Source organism: Anneissia japonica, unplaced genomic scaffold (genome assembly GCF_011630105.1).
Source record: "Anneissia japonica isolate Jap-2015-1 unplaced genomic scaffold, ASM1163010v1 scaffold1594_len1068242_cov183, whole genome shotgun sequence".
Lineage (NCBI taxonomy): Eukaryota > Metazoa > Echinodermata > Crinoidea > Comatulida > Comatulidae > Anneissia > Anneissia japonica.
In genome coordinates this window covers 990,545-1,008,721 of record NW_022722535.1, presented here as the reverse complement: position 1 = coordinate 1,008,721, position 18,177 = coordinate 990,545, and the positions used below count along the sequence as shown (strand labels likewise).

Here is an 18,177-nt window from a genome sequence, read left to right as displayed (position 1 = left end):
TCGTTTACGTCAAAGACGAGTTCGTGATATTTAAAAACATGGACAAATATTAAATATTACTATTTCCAAACAAATGAAGCATTATGGGAATTCTTTTAAGAAATTGGATAATTGATAATAACAATAGAAATAATATTAGTAGTAATATTAACAATAACAATAATAATAATAATAATAATAATAATAATAATAATAATACTAACAATAAATAATTGGTCTAATTACTATATCAGGCTTAATGATTGGCCTATTAAAAACAATAATAGTCTATTATTATAATTATTGTCATTAATAATCATATTTATTTTTTTATCATAATATTAATAATAATAGTAATAATAATGATTAATAGCGCTAGTATAGCAAAATTGGCATGCTTTAAGCTATTTTGTTTATTAATAAATCATATTCAAATTAGATTTGCTGAGTAGCACCGTATACACCTTATAAACACAATTAGATAAGAAAAATGCTCGAATATATTAACATATATAATTTTATAATCGTATGAAGCATCGTCATCAACGAACATTTTTTTCAATTATGTGAAAAGGTTCGCTAGCGAGTCTTGAAAAACTTTCGAGACAAGGCGAGTTTCATGCAATGAGACCACAAATAGCCATTCGATAGTGTCACAAATCTAACCTCCAGCGCCATAAAAAAAAATGACTTTTGCGTTCACATACCGGCACATAATAGAGCTAGCTTGTATAATGCAGCTGAGAAATCATAGTAAAAAAAAAGCAAATTATGATAATGATAATATGTTGTTCATATTGTGTTTTATGTGCTCCTCATATTTAGGTGAGGAATTTGTGAGAATGCAAAAACAAATTCGCCTAAACAAAGAATCAAACAGTTTTGTTTTATATATGATGTTGTTTCTTGCATTTTATTGGCCATCCATAATTATCAACATTTTCAAAAGAGTACAAAAAAAAATACGATTTAGGGAGAGGGGTGGTGGGGTTGAAAGTGTAGACATAAGTAGGCTTGCTCGTTTATGAAAAAGATAAAATTTTGATCTCAAAATTACGCAACTCAACATTTTTTTGCGTACTCTTTCAGAGGAGGGAGGGGGTCACAGAAAAGAGTATGCTTTGTAAATGTGGAAAATTATGGATGACCCCTATGCCTATACAAATATCAAATTTAAATAAATGAGTAAAAAATGAGATTGAACTAGTTTACGACGCAGTAATGTAGAACATTGAGATCGAGATTAGACCTAGGCCTACCTGAATAAAAATATGTTTTAAAATATACCTAATTACAATGTAGGACTACCAGTAGATAGATTCGCCATTTAGATTCGAACCCAAGACCTTTCGATTCCTGATCGGTTACTCAACCAAGTTGGTAGTTAAGCCCTGTTAATATTATTAAATTGTATTTGACAAAAACATGTGCTATGCCCAAATTTGGACATGACATCGCATCATGACCATATGTAGCACATCATGCCTATATATGGGCACACAACTGTTTATTTTTAAAGAAAATTTGATAATCTGGACAGAGCTTTGCACACAGATGTTCCCATTTTTTTTCTGAAGGTATTGCATTATATTTAATTAATTAATAGCGTACATTACTTACTGTATTGTTAGAATTGACAAAAGTTTAATTGCCCTAATAAAAGACGGCTTTTTACCAACAAATGGATGGTTATTATATTTAAGATTGATAATTCTGGTAAATGATGAATATATTGAACATTAAAAAAGAGGAATCTGCGAGTGTGGGAAAATTACGTAAATAAATTATGGTGAATAGCTTATTTTTATGGTCGGATTTTGGTTTGAGGGTTTTACTGAGGTGAATGGGATTCACCTGTCACGTAATAAAAGCTACACACGTACCGTACATCAGCAGTTTGGCGTATATACTATTATTATCATTTATTTATTTGTTTATCATGTATTTATTTATTCATTCATTCATTCATGTATTCATATATTTATTTATTCATTCATTCATTTATTGTTATTATTATTATTATTACTGTTACTATTGTTGGTGTTTTTTTGTAATTTGAAAAATATGTAAAGTGTATATAACAACAATAGTGCTAGAACTAGCGATAATAGAGTATTGTCAAACTCATATCAAAAATACAAATTTGAAATTTGACTTGCATAAATATATACTGTTTGCAAATAGCGTAGCCTTTAACTCTTTGACTAAATGATTAAGATTTAGAAGTTAATATTCTTATTAAAGTCACTTTATCAGACCTATTATCTCTATTAATATTATTATTAATATTAATAGGCCCATTAATATGATAATAGTAATAATAATAATAGTAATAATAATAATAATAATAATAATAATAATTATTATTATTATTATTGTTATTATTTTTATAATCCTATATATAAGCCTATATATATACTTTCAAAAGGTGGCTCTATCATACAAATGTATAGGCCTATATGTATATATATTTATATATATATATATAGGCCTATATATATATAATAGGACCATAAATATAATGCAATTTGTATATTATATTTAAAAATATAAAGAATATATTTTTGTAATGATTAACAATTAATATCATTAAAATTATGGAAATAACGAACAAATGCCCAATTAAAATGTTTCTCCAAATCATAAAAAGATAATAAAGACGTTAAATAAAATGTGCCTAATAATTTATCCTTAAATTGATCAAATTGGAATGACTGGTCAACATGCAATATAAGTTGCAATCAAATGGGAACAACATTTATTTACACGAAGATTGATGAAATAAATAAATAAAACAAGCATTATGGTTGTACAAATATTTTACAAAATATTAAAATTATAATACAAAAATAATTTTATTTTATGAATGTTATTATGCCATATAGCCTCTTTAGTCTTACTATCTACTGGATTAATATAAGCTTATATTCTTTGTTTTAAATTTTCCCATATTTATACAACGATGTTCATGACATACGAAGCCGATGATCAATAGGAGAAGGTCAATCAATATATCGTGAGTTATTTTAAGCTGTGTAGTGACATCAGAGTTGTTCGTAAGCAAGCGTAACAACAGGTGGCGTACAACACAAGAAACAGAGCTGCGATCAATCCGCAGCAGCTGCTAGGAAGTTAACTTTCTGAAAACCCCGCCATTTCCTGCTAGCACGGCTTCCCAAGTCGTCTGCTTGCGTAGTTGTTTTGCACTTCAAGGATGCACGCATCACAATGACTTGACAAACAAAAGTCCATATTGTCATCTCAAATCGAGGTCAGAAAGCTGTTGTTTGTTACATGCTCGAAACAATGTTCTTTTATAATATTCAAAGAGGATTAATTATGCGAATTATTTTCAAAATCTTACATAAGTTGAACATTATGTTATTACCATAACAATAGATATTTAAAAAATAACATTCAAATGAAATATATTTGTAAGCATCTTTTCTTCACGTATTTATCAAATTGCAACAAAACAACTTTTAAATTTAAAATAAGCCGATTAGTATTTACATTTACCAAATAAAAAAAAAATATCTGTTTTTAAACAAAGTTAAAGTTTAAGCCTAACTTGCAAAATCAGCTATGCCTAATACTAAAATCATAATAACTAATTGGCGGATTTGTAGTTTTCATGTACAGTAAGGGCCTACCATATTTTTTGTTATATTTATATGTTTATTAGGTTATATATTCATACTTAAAATAAAATAAAAAAGAAAAATCTTAAACAATCAATGCTATTTATTTAGGAACTTCGACAAAACATTTCTAATCTTCAAGGATTTAATACATGCCTAAACCAGAATCAGTGACCAATAACAAGTAGGCCAATTTACCAATTTATTTAAATCAAATACTTAGGCCTATATTCAGATAACTTCATAACAAAGCAAATGTTACAACTAAATTTTAACGATATAACAGGAATATAAATAACATTATGGATAGTTCCCATATTGTAATGTTATGCAAAATTAAACCTCAAAATAGGATGTTGTGGTATTACCTTCTAGCGTTTAATTGTGTTTAGCTGTTCTATAGTTTCAAGACGGAATGTGCATTCGTTGATCACGAATATTACAAATAACGAACATAATAGCCAGTAATATAATTTCAAAAAGCAGAGTACAATTTTCTGTGGTTTGGATAGAGTACGGTAACTTCAGTTATTGTTATTGAATGATATTGGTGCATAGTCTAACAATGGAGGTATAAATATGTGAACGTTTAATCACTAATAGTGTTTAACGGTGCTTATTTGTGTTGAATAGCATCGGTGCCTATAGGATATTATGTAAACTTTTGTTTTATAGGCGCTTATTTATGTTAAATGACGTATTGTAATTTAATGCATAAACTAACATTCAAACGTTTTAATAGTGTTTAATCGGCGTCAAATTACTTTGATACTAAAGTCATTATGTGAATGTTTACTCATTTTATGGTTTTGGTGTTGAATAACATTGACGTATAAGCTTTGAAATGAATGTAATTATAATCATGGGTAGTCTCCATCATTTATTGTAATAGTATGAAAATTCCATAGAAAAGCAATTTTGTAAGATTGTTTGAAATGGTTTCTCAACGATTAATACTTTAATGAAATCTAATACCGGTAGTGTTTAAAGATGTAGCATGGTGGTATCTAAATTTAAATAGTGTCATTTTCTGTGGCCTAGGAATTTCATTCATTTAACAATGAATGAAATTGATGCTTAGCTAATATGTAAACGTTTAATAATGTGTAACGGCGATAGTGTTTTTAAGACAAAATGTGCATTCGTGATCGTCAGTATTACAATTTTTAAAAGTAGAGTGTAATGTTCTGTGGTTTTGGATAGAGTAACTGCAATTATTGGTTTTTAACGGCAATGATGCATAGTCTAATATGTAAACGTATGTATGTGCATAGTGTAATAGAAAAAACTTACTTTTCAAAGGCAGTGACATGATTTCCTTTCAGTTGCTTTCATTACATATTATCAGTGCATAGGCTATTATGTAATCGTTTATTTTATCGGCGCTTGATGATGTTGAAAAACATGTCGTAATGTATAAACAGCATTTGAACATTTTAGCGTTTAACTGTGTTAAATTACTTTTGTAGATAAGTCATTATGTAAATATATATTTTGTATTTAATATATAATAGTATTTTAATGGCACTTTAATGGTACTTAACTCCGTTAAATTAATTTGATAGACTATACAAAAGTTCAAAACTAGGCATGATTAAATAGATGTGACAGGACTCTATAGATATCGAGCACAAAGCTATTGTAACTTCAAATAAAAGTAGTTTTTAAAGTACTACATTTTTTAGTGTTTTATGAAAAAGTTCGTTTGTGCAAAATTACCCAAAAGAAAATAAAGATATTATTTTGTGATTTTTTAACATTCTTTTATTTGCAAAATAAAATAATAATGAAGTAATATCCATATACTTTTTACATGTAAATACGTCAATCAACTACACATATTTTTCATAAGAAACAGTAAAACTTATTAAAATTTTTGTACAATTTCAGGCTCAAAATATTCTTTTTTTTTCTCTTATTTTACACACCTTTTAAAGTAAAAAATAATTTAAAAAAAAACAAAGATTTTACTGTTATTTATTGGTTTTTCTGTTTTATTATAAATACAAACATTATCGGATATTTTACGTTATATTTTAAGTGTATTTAATGTGTTTTACAAGTACGCAAGCATAATGTAGGCCTATCTATATATATTGATGTAATTAATATACCTGCAACATCTCTCCAGTATGTTTATAATGTTCCTACATACATGATAAATTACATGATAATAACTTTATTATCACTCATCTTTATACACACATACATACACGCTTACACTCCCCCACACACATACATATAGATATACATATAGATATACATATATATATATATATATCAACTACTGTCTCTTATACACATCTAGATGTGTATAAGAGACAGGTGGTAATGCAAACGTAGTTCATTGGGGAAGACTACGATAAGAGGTAGATAAGTAGAAACATTCCAAACATATGAGTTCATTAACCCACACGTTAAGTACTGTGGTAACTTATTATTGAATCTTGAAAATGATTAACATAGAAAGCTTCTTCCCATGTGACACAACTCCCTTGACCTTTGACCTTTCGAAGGAAGTTCAGCCAACTTTTCTTCTGAAATTTATGAGTTGTGTGTGGAACAAAAATGGTGCACTCACTAAAAGGAATGTGAAAAGATGATATGCGACGTGCTATATTTGTTATCTCTTGTACAAACCTCACATAAATTGATATTTCGCCTCAGCGGTTGAATTAAAATTACCACTCAGAAGTTATTATACAACGGCTGCATTTATTATTAGTGCAGGCTTTCATAAATCAGCTTAGACTGTTCTCATTTGTTATTTTATCATAACTTTGAATTGTTTTGCAATAATTACAGCGTTTATATTGTTTTAGATGTCAGAATACGTGTGCGTCACCAATAACTACGTACGTGCACATTAAAAAATTTCTTTTTGTTAGAAATCTGGTGGTACTTAAAAGAATTGTATCGAAGAAAGTTATACAAATATATTGCGAGGATCTATAGCCTAGATACTATGAAACAAAGAAATTCACGCCGGAACGTGACTGGTTAGACAAAGTCTAACTGAGCGTGGTTCCGCGCAGGCGTTTGTTTGACTGGAAAGAACTCTGGTTATGAGAAGTGTTGAGAGATATTCTTCCGAATATAGGAAGCCTAATTATGCAAACTCATTCATTGCGTTCGCCGCGAACCTCACCTATCTTCCAAAACTGCCACAATTCGTTATCATAAAGGAAAAACGTCTGTATTTTTAGCTCTATCGGGGGAAAAAAACTGACAAAATAAATATTGGAGAAACAATAAAGCTTATGAGAAAAGTAAAAATGTCATTCTTATAATGTACCATTATGCATTTATATCGAGGCGGAATATACTTCGAATGATATGTTTCGAGTGAGATCATTATGAATAATACATAAGCGGTAATTATATTTTTGTAGTGACAGCCTACTAAGAAGATCTAATCAAATAATTCCTTCGAGAATTGGAAGATAAAACATCGCAATTGCCTAAATTAACTTAGGTGACTTATTGGAATTTAGAGATTAGCAGAAGTATGTAAGATACACATTGCCATTGAGCGCTGCCAAGATCTGGCTGAATTGCTAGATATTTTGAGGGCGCTGTTTATAATTCAAGATATTTGTGAACTTCAAATACTGTAACTGATAAAAAACGTATTTAGTATTATCAATTATTACTAGCATACTTAAATTCCAATTTCATAATACACTTGTTTTGTTTATTCTTCCCAGATTAGAATGAAAAACAAAAGACTAATAAGTTTTTTTGCCTTCATCATAATTTAGAAACCGGTCAAATAACACAAAGCAACAATTATAGTAACTGATAAAAAAAACTATAAAACAGTTTTTAAATATTACTAGCATACTTAAATTCCAATCTCATAATACACTTGTTTTGTATTTATTCTTCCCAGATTATAATGATATCTAAAAGATAGTTTTATTTGCCCTCATCATAATTTAGATACCGAGCAAATACACAAAGCAACAATGTTAAGGCCTATATTGATCATCAACGAATTATAACCATAATTCTCATTCATTTAATTATGTCATAGCCCTTCTTCAATATCGAAAGAATTCTTTTTTATAACAAAAATCGACAATGCGGAGATCAAGAATAGGTCTAGCGTTGATTTTCGGAGCATTATTCTTTTTTTTTCATGGCCTATGCGTGCGCGTTAATAGTTAAATTTTGTTTTTCTGGTTATATTTGACGCTTTTAGAGGAGGCGCATACTGTGAGGTATTTGATATCAGATATTATAACTAACAACTCAACTACTGGGGCGTGACCAACGCAAACGCTTCCCCGTATCCCCGTTGACATGTTATTGTTACAGACCACCTCGTCAAGTTCATCCTCCGAAGTGACCACCAGCTGTAGAAAAAAACGTCCTCTACTAGTATGCAACTACCATCGTTTGATCCTTAATAGTAGGTTAGCAGACAGCACATGAAAGAATTGCCGCAAGAGCTTCACAACAGGGCTCCGTCAACTCAATTACATACCGTATGAACTGTTACCACTTTCGCGCCATGCACTCAGTCGCCTGCTTACTCTGCTCAGAAACTTATCGTTCATAGTAATTTCGACGGCAAGAAATCAGGCAGCCGTGCCCTGAATTAAGTTAGAAAAACACTAAATATTTAGATAGTATCATAGTTTGTATGCACAATAACAAGATTTCCTGAGATAAACCCTTACTAGTTTGCAAGTAGCAACAGTGTTTCAATATTGTTCTGTGCAATACCAGCCAATAATTCCCACTAGGGTTGATGTTTACTCGTCCGAGGTGCAAACGATACTCGTGCAATATTACTTGTCAGTCGACGGAAAGCCGATACCATACGAGCAACAGAAAGGGAAAACAGTACAGAATTCTTAGTGTTAGATGTCATCAGTAATAACAATCTACAGTTTGAGGTTTGGAATTCTCGTGCAAGCTTTGTATTTCAAAAGGATAACGTTTCTGTGTCTCTGCTTGTTATGTGACGATGATACCTATACAAAGACGTGATGGGATGCAGACCTGTTGCAGTGTAAATAATTACAAATTGTGATACTGTACTCTGTTCTTGTTGGCGGTTTTACTGATGATGAACATTCATCGTCCCTATGCAACTGATTTTAGTTCCGCAAAAATCGACCTACAACTGTCAAACCATACGTCTGTATCATCCAAACAACAGTGCCAAGGAGGGGGACGCATACAATTGACGCAAGACGCAAGGTGACCAATGGTTGGGGAAGGGTGTTTCTTAATCCTAGTTTTTGGTTTCCATTAAATCGCTAGTTCCTCCAACTAGTCGCAGAAAAATCGGCATATTTGAACCAACCTGGTTCAACTCTCCTGTTTTTCAGCCAAAAATGGCAACCACACGTGACCCTGTACATAGCGGGAGTAATCTTTGGCAGAGATTTGTCTATGTTCTAGGTCTACCCAGTCATGGTACGGTAATAGCATGGGTTATTGGGGTATTAGCCTGTAGTCAGCGAGTATTACCGATCGAGAGTTTTTGTAAAAGTTCTCAGATCTGCAGACAGCTGTAGCAGGGTGTAGCGATTTTATTGCATCTAGGCTAACTTTTTGTGCGGTTAAGAGATCTATGCCCCACGCAAACTCTGGAGTTGCATTTTTGGACAATCTTAGTTCGTTATTACGCAAAATACGGTAAAATTATCAGTCAGAGAGACTTAAGTTCCCCCACCTCAATGAAATTGGCCTCCCCTTTCCTAAATTCCAAGACTACAGTGAATTCGGCAGTATGCAAAAAAATCTACCATCCATAGGCAATTCTGCCGAAACTACTAGGGATGTTACGTAGCGTATACATAGTGTTTTGGGATGGGGACGAATTCAAGGCAGCTGCAATAATTGTGAAAGCCTACTTGTACGCTATACTTTCTTTTGTATAAGAACACATTTTATAAGAACACTGAGGCTGAATTTGTTTGAAAATTAAGAACAAAATAAGAACAAATTTAGGCTGAGGTCAAATGTCAAATGAGAAAAAAATAGAAAAACCAAGAAATCTTTTCTGTAACTTATTTGCAGTAGTAACTATAGGTGCAACTATGTAATAAGAAAACTGAGCAAAATTTTACTGGTGCTTATTAAAAATAAAAGTACCGTATTACTGCGATTCTGGGACTCCAGATTTTTGTCATAATGACTTGATTGCTTTTGGGACCCCAAGGCACTTGTCTGAATAAATAAATGGAATGAAATGATTCTTCCGATGACCGTGTTTGTACGACTGTAAATTATAAACTAAATTCTTAGCTAAACTAATAATCATTTAGCGAAACTGCAGGCTCGAATTACATTCATAACAACATTATATTTTTTTTAAATGTAACGACACCACTAAAATATTAATCACAACAAGCCTATTAATATTAGACCTATGCTTGCAGACATGAAGGCATGGAGTATCGATCCATCCCTATTTAAATTACATTATAGGGTCTGTGATTACGTATAGCATTTTTCACAGTTGTAGTATATTAAAGACAAAATTAATATTCACAAACAGTTCTAGTTAAATATACTTTGATTAGTAAATCATAACAATACAGGTTGAATTAAGGGCTACATTACTACAAAAATAATAAATGTAGTTGGTTCAGTGTAACGGACCACGAACGAAAACAGGTAGGCCTATGATACACCGTACCGTATATGGTATATTGTTTTATTCAGTAGTCTTGAATCACATAGTACACCTAAATTATAAATGATCGATTGTTATGGAACATGCAATTGTTGTCATTTTTTTTATATAAGTGGTTTAATTCTATGTTTACTTGTAATATTGTTTCTAATTTCTGTTCGTGACTTCGTTCTAAACTTATTTTAAATGTACAATTTTTACGTGTTAATGTTTGTAAAAATGGTATTGTTTGTAGACTGTCATCGTTTTATAATAATTGTTTGTGATAATCTTGAATTTTGATATTTTTCATTGTACTGTAGTTTTTTTTTTCTAATTTTAAGTCTATTACATTCGAATCGGTTAAATAATCTTTATTGTATTTTAAAACATTATTAGGTTTTTACTGATATTGAGTAAGTTTTATATTTTATATTTCAATCCTGTAATTGGTGTATACACTGTTGGATGTGCAATAAATAATAACATAATCACCTGTGCTGTGAAGCATCGAATCAAGGCCAGTTGTAAGTATTATTTTTCTTTTTAGTGCTAAGATTCTCATTATTTAATATGAAACCATTTTACGGCCTTCCCTTGTTTAGCCCAGGGGCGGATCCAGAGATGTCCAAAAGGGGGGCCGAAATTTGGGCCGATCGAGACAACAATGTCCTAGGGGGTCCGGGGGCATTTCCCCGCGAAATTTTTGTGTTTTAGACGCCCGAAAATAACATTTGAGGCGTTCTGGGCTATCAATTTTTTTTTTCTTTCTTTTTTTTTATCTCCCAAAAGGGGCCGCCCCCCCCTAAATCCGCCCCTGTAGCCCGCATACAGCAGGCCTACATGATGCAAAAATAATAAGTAACAAATAAAATAACGGAGTTTTTTTAGTACGGATATGGGTATATATTGTCTTTAAATGAGCAACTAAATTGTTTTGAGCTGTGTGCCATTGCAAGTTGTAAACTTATTTGATGTTTATGAATCTGCAATTCAATGTGCTTATAGATTTTCGGATATTCCGATGCCAGACAATTCCGGTACGACACTTCAGCCCGAGTTGATGTAGGCCTACTGTCTTCTTCATCACTCATATCATAGGCCTTAAGTTAAAACCAAAAAAAGGGTTGTGTATTGCAAAATACTCGCGTTTTACAGCGAACAGTCTAGTGACAATGGGGGAAAGGTAGCAATACCATGTGCTCAAGTCATCTCGATAAATTCGGAAGTTGATAGCATATTTAGGTCAGCAAAGTCACTTCGACCCAAACCGGAAGTTTCTGAAGTTACTCAATTTATTCATTCCTCCTATCTCCCAAATCGATTGATTTCACTTTTCCCCAGCTTTATGTATTTACAGGGCACTGTGTTGTATGAATATAAACCTATAGGCCTATACACTGTAGTGAAGTTTATTATTATTTCTAAATTAACAATGTAAATGGTAAACAGGTAAACACACAAACGTACCGGTAGTAGTTGCCGAAGGTAAACAGCCATTAGCAATGGATCTTTTTAACGAGGGTCAACAGTAAAAAAAACAACATCCTATTAATAACTATTATTATAAAACTATAGTTCTGTTAACTTCACAAAAGGTTTATAGCATAATAATTGATTACGATTAATTCGTAAACAGAAAATGCTTGTCTCGACACCATAATGAATTGGTTAATACTGTAACAAAACTTTAAAAAAAAAATATGGTTAGGCTTAGGATATATAAGGTAGTAATCCTTTGTTATGAATCTGTGTTCGGGGTAGTGGGCGTAGTGTACCGTATGTATGTGCGTGCATATCGATATAATTTGACAGTGTGTCATTCACCGCTGGCCAAGGACAAGTTTCGTTCTGTTCCAAAACCCCAGGTTGTTTCTACTTGCCTGTTTGCTTCGCCTTGATGCGCACGATGGTATAGTATGGTCTATAATCTAAAGATCTGTGTTTTCTAGACCTAGAAAGCTAACATATCTGAGCAGAAAAATGCGATTGAGATATGAGTAGAATTTTCTGGACCTAAGTTTTCTAGACACCCCCAACTTAGAGCTTTTATAAATTCCGATCATATTTATCTTAAACATTTTGCAAAATATACGTTTAATTCGTAGGCCTTGAGTATGTACGGCGCATATTTTCGATATCAGAGATCTATTCAGTTCATTGAAGGAACGTCCATTGAACTTTCTCTAATTTCATATTTTCATTTTAAAAAATAACATTTATTTGTATTGGCATAGGCCTATTATTGTTTGTGCGATTTATTATTATTTCTTTAAGTTAAATCATTCATATTGTATTTAGGCCTATTGCAGTATTGATTGGATTTTCAGATGTTGTTCTGATAATTCTTTTTTTTTTATTGCCTGTATATTGTCAATTTGCTTTTTTAACATGAAATAAAATGTCAAAACTTTCATTCGTTAAGAAAACTCTAACACTATGTATTCCATACAAATCACACATCCCCCAATTTTCATCTCATGTCGTCATATCTTGGGGTTGGTTTACATTTAGTAAATTCAAGCCAGACTCAAGAGGAATAAATGTTTTGATATGTTGTACTGTACAACTGTTTTTTGACACAAAAAGAATGTTTGAACCAGTAAGGTGTCAAACAAAATGGGATCCGATCAGTACTTTAATACTCCGGTTGATATTTTAATACTCCGGTTGACTGGTTTTTAGCATGGGAAAGGAAAGTTAAACATATCAAGGAAAACAAACTTAAACAACTAAACTTTAAATTGTTACATAATTTAGTGCCCACTAAAAAGAGGATTGAAACATGAAAGTTAAATGAGTCAGATAAGTGTGAAAGTCGTTGAAGATGAAGAACATTTATTATTTAGTTGTACTGAAGCAAGCATGCTGTGGGATTATATAAATAGTGTAACCGTCAACAGATTTGGTATTGAAGCTACTTTTAGAAACATTGTTTTAGGTATGGAAAATATTGATGTTGATTATCTGTTTTCGGTCGGTTTATACAGTTTATATTCGGTTTTATATATTTATAAAGCTAACGTTTTAAAAAATCTTAACAAGTGGAACCATCGGTCGCTCTTTACCCTTTTTTGAACACAAACAAATATGAGAAAATTGTTTTAATTTTTTTTCAAAAATCAAATTACAGTATTATATTTGTACATGAAAAGACAGTTTTTTTTATACCAGAACTCCATTTTTATATCATGTAAATGGTTGATGTTTATGAGCGATACATGCTGTTAAAATGTGCTACTGAATTGACGAATAAAAGTGGGATGAACCCACAAAAGAGAGAGAGAAAAAAAAAGAAAAAGAGAATGTTTGGCGGTTAATGGGACACAAATTTTTAAATATTTAAAAACTGGGGAACAAGGTAGAGAAAGGGGGTAGTTACGCTCCTTTCCCTCAGTTTTTAAATATTCAAAAATCTGTAGTTCATGAACCGTTCTTGGGTTTTTCGTCAAAACACACTCTTTGTGTCTTAGGGAAGTCAGATGTGGAACATATAATTTTTTTCGCACCAGAGATTGGCATTAAAATGTAAACAATCTTAGCTTTCCACCATCGAGCGTGCAACAAGTAACATTTGGATCTACCGTGTTAAATGGATATCGACAAGGTTTGGGATACACTAAAGCTTTATTATAGGCCTATACATACTGTATTTTGAAAAATAAAACTCAAAATTCCACGACTCTAGATTTTGCGGTTTGGGTCGGCTAGGCTTTGGAAACACAAATGTTTGGTTTTAAAATCCACAATACAATACATCGATTTATATAGTTTTGTGTATACAAAGTTATGGATGAAATAATATGCAAAATATAATTAAAATAATAATTAGTGAACATTTATATAAACTTTGGCTAAAATGGTTGTGTTGCGAAGCACACATTAAAAAAATTAGAGCTGGTCAGTCGGATTCCTTTTTGTACTTTAGGCCTTAGGAATAATTCTAGGATTATTTTTAACCATCACTTACGCAATGCATTTTAGTTGGTAAATGGCAACCAGAGGGCTAAAGTCTATAGTTAAGGTATCTAAATAACAACTTGCAAAATTGTTTTTTTTTTCAAGCAACATAAAATATTTTGAGTTTATCTTTGGTTAAAAAAAAACTGACCATACATTTTCGGACAGTCTTAGGCAACACGATATATCTTTTTGGAAGTATTACTAAGACTGGTAACTCGACAAAAAGAAGCTTGATATAATTTTATTTCCAAAGAAATATTTATTGCTTATAATTTTTAATTGTTATCTATCTACTGACTACCTCTATTATATACATATTAACGTTGATTTTCCACTTCTTATCTATATAATTACAAGGCACATTTAATAAAAATGTATATCAATCAATGACTTGCATGTGGGTCTAGTACTTCGTTTAAATTTCTGTGGAATCCTGGAATATGAACGTAGAATGACTACAAATGCACACTGGAGAAACTTCAATTGTAACAACATTCAAACATTCATTTTCCTATCAATTCTTATGTTATCATTTCCCATTATTTCTTAATTGTATCAAGTTGAACAGGAAATACGATGTGTTTAACGCTGATAAAACCTACTGTTGGTAAATTAAGCAAGTTAAAATAATATTCAATTATACGTTTGCATAATTATATTGTTAAATACCACATTGGTCCCTATTTATAAGGCTTAAAATCATGTTCATGTTCATTTTGATACACCTTTTGTATTTTCTTTTCACTTCGTTCTAATAGTTATATTCCCTCTCTGGTGTGAATACTTGTAATACATTTCACAATTTCTATCCACAATGTGCTTCAAAATTCCAGCGTCAAAAACTTGAACATAGGAAACATAATCACACATAGGCATACTGTATACCGTATACGCAAATTGTGCACCGTACCTCGTATGTAGCACTAACGATTGATAATAGATTTATCTGGAGGGAAACTCATCCGGAATCAGATCTTTACACCTTGTGTAGTGCTAATAAATACATTACATATTTTACCCGTTCAATCTTGTTTATCTATTTATACTATGATCACGTCGACGCATTTGAAACAGGACATCGCTTAAGAATACGCACCAATTAAACTGATTGCACTGTGTTCCTTAGCTTTTAGACGAAGTGCTGCGATGCTATTTGTGCGTCTTTCTGATTCACCAGAGAGGACTGGTGCTGGGGCAGCGGGCATTATAATGCCCGGATGTCCGTTGGAGATCATGGGAGAATTACTATAAGGTACATGCGCAGATTGACTAGTCATGTTATTAATGTTGCTCATATTCATGTTCGTCATGTGAGAAATGTTCGTCAGATTGGCCATGGAGTTCATTCCCATGTAGTTCGGCAAACCATTCTGTGGCACCATACACGAGGCGTTAGCCATGGAGACAGACGGTGATTGTCCATAGCCTCCCTGCATCGGACTCATCGAGTTGATAGAATTTATTCCTGCCATTTGAGGAGACCATCCGTTGGAAACGGCTGTAACCTGTTGTAAAAGGGAGAGTATCACAAAATAAGTGAAACATGTTAAAATTTGATTACTACAGCATAACACAACCTACGTTTTTAAAAAAGAAATTTTACATGGGCGGGATAGACACTCCAATTTATATTAATATGCCACGAAAAAACTTACTTGAGAGTAGGCGTCTGGTCTAGGTGCAATTGGCATTTCGTAGTTAGCTCCAGTGGCCATTGCTCGCATGCTGTTCAGTTGCCCGAATCTCTCACGCTTCCTCCATTTTGCCCTTCTGTTTTGAAACCAAACCTTGAAAACAAAAACCAAACAACGTGAAATTGAATAAAGGAAAGTATGCTTAAGATCACGTATCAATGTAAGCATGCAGGAGAAATCTCCTTGGCAACTTAGATGACAGTTATAGGTACATACCCATTACATAAAAACAAATAGTAATTGTATCAATAGGTTGGTGGCGCTGTGCATCAAGGCTTCGCCATGGTAATGATCATAAATATTAATAAGTGTGTACTGTAACTTTTTATGAGCACGATTTTTTTTTATATTTCAAATCAATGAAGAACGCTAACCCCCATGTACTTGAAACTGCCCTTTTCTAGACACCAAGACCCCGTCAAGGTCGCAAATGAAATACGACCAAACCCAACGTCAAGGCTGTGGAAATTAAAGAAGCCATTTTTAGATGGTTCTTGTGTAGATCTGTTGTCTTGGAATCAGCTACCCTCATCCCGGGGGATCTGCTCTACAAATATTCGGTTCAAGCCTAGCATGAAACGATTTATGGAATGAGCACGTGCAGCGATGTACTTTCTTACTTTCTGTTTGGCCTTAGGCAATACAATTGTTTTTTGATACCGAGAAACAAAAACTAAATGATTTCGATGATATTCCATTTCAGACATTATATTTAACATCTGAAAATACAAAGTCCCCCAAGAAGGTGGAAGTGGTTGCCAAGAACGGTAAAATAAATTGCATTCCTAATAGCTGGAATGATAAACGCATTCGCGTGTATATTACAATACCGTCGAAAAGAGAAAAGAATAATAGCCTATTAAAAACATTAATATGAGATAAGATCAAAATGTACCGATTTAATCATAAACACTATCAACAATGTAAGACTAACAAGTACCACATACCGACACTGCACATTAAAACAGTGTATCAAAATATAAGAATAAATAAGTTATGCCGATGTGATAGAATATAACAACTATTATTAAAACTCCATAGTAATACAAAGATGACAACATTTTACAATTATAATTATTTCCACATGTTCGGCATCTCTTAGAAATATGATATTACGGCATTTCTTTTGGTTAAACGTGTTTTTTTTTCATTTCCACATTTCGTACCGCAAATTTAACGGAGCTTTATGAACTGATCAGAATACAATCCTGAACCGTGCTAAACTTGTAACAAGAAAGCTTTATTTTAAGACTATGAACAAAATTCAATGTCATCTATTGTTTTTGTATTTCTGAGCTTGAAGATAATCCATGGATGTAATGAATCGGTGAAGTAATCAAAGTGAACCGCGTTTCTGTTTATATAATATAGGCTATGTAATGTAATATAATGTAATATTTAATTGATAAATAATTAAATAAAACAATACAGTCATGTTTGAATTTTTTTAATCGTTATTTGAATATTTATAAATCTGTAAAAAGTGTAAATATGCTTAATTTCATGTCTTGTTTGCCATCTAGAAAGTTTTACATATTATAATTATATATCTTGTTATAGTTTGTTTATGGGCCTATTAATATTATTTAACATAGTAAAATACAATTAGAAGAGTTATCGCCATTATAATAGTATAGTCAGCTTGTATAGTCAATGGCTGCTTATAACTGATCTCAATGGCTAAATTTATTATTATATTTATTTAGTGATAATTAGGAGTACATTCTATTATGTTCATAATAATATATTACATTTGATTTTATTTTATTTTATGGTATTCTTTTTTAACAACAGAAATTTTCATATGCATTCTTATAAAATGTTTTCGAAAATAATATCAATAAAATTTCAATCATTTTATATCCAAGATTACTTACTAAATTGACTCATAGATAACATTTATATGCACTTTTATTTTGATTTTGTGTATTTATTTTTAAATACGCAACCATCCAAAAATCATTCTAATTCTGATCAATATTTGTTTTATAATAGTTATAATAATAATTTCATGTTTTATTCATATTGCTCTGGCAGTGCAAACATTATATTGTAACAATATTGACAATAAAATTTCATTCAAAAAAAAAATACAGAAAAAATACACAGAGAGAGCATATACAAAGTCAAACTTGAAAAAGACCTAATCTAAACAGTAACAGTAAAATGTATATACATCCGTATCCAGTCGTACTTCGAAAACTAAACCATTTTAGTATTATTATATTTGTATGTACTTTTATTTTGAATTTGTGTTTTTTGAAGT

At 31.6% G+C, this 18,177-nt stretch overlaps 1 protein-coding gene across 1 annotated transcript; it reads right to left on the bottom strand.

The window, feature by feature from the left end:
• Nucleotides 1–14,456: 14,456 nt before the first annotated feature.
• Nucleotides 14,457–16,025, bottom strand: LOC117111954 (pituitary homeobox 1-like). The gene is made up of 2 exons (XM_033255013.1): nucleotides 15,873–16,025; nucleotides 14,457–15,722 (listed from the first exon to the last, which is right to left on the bottom strand). The coding sequence occupies exons 1-2, from the start codon at nucleotides 15,939–15,941 to the stop codon at nucleotides 15,300–15,302; spliced, it is 492 nt and encodes a 163-aa protein (XP_033110904.1). The 5' UTR covers nucleotides 15,942–16,025; the 3' UTR covers nucleotides 14,457–15,299.
• Between the last annotated feature and the right edge of the window lie 2,152 nt (nucleotides 16,026–18,177).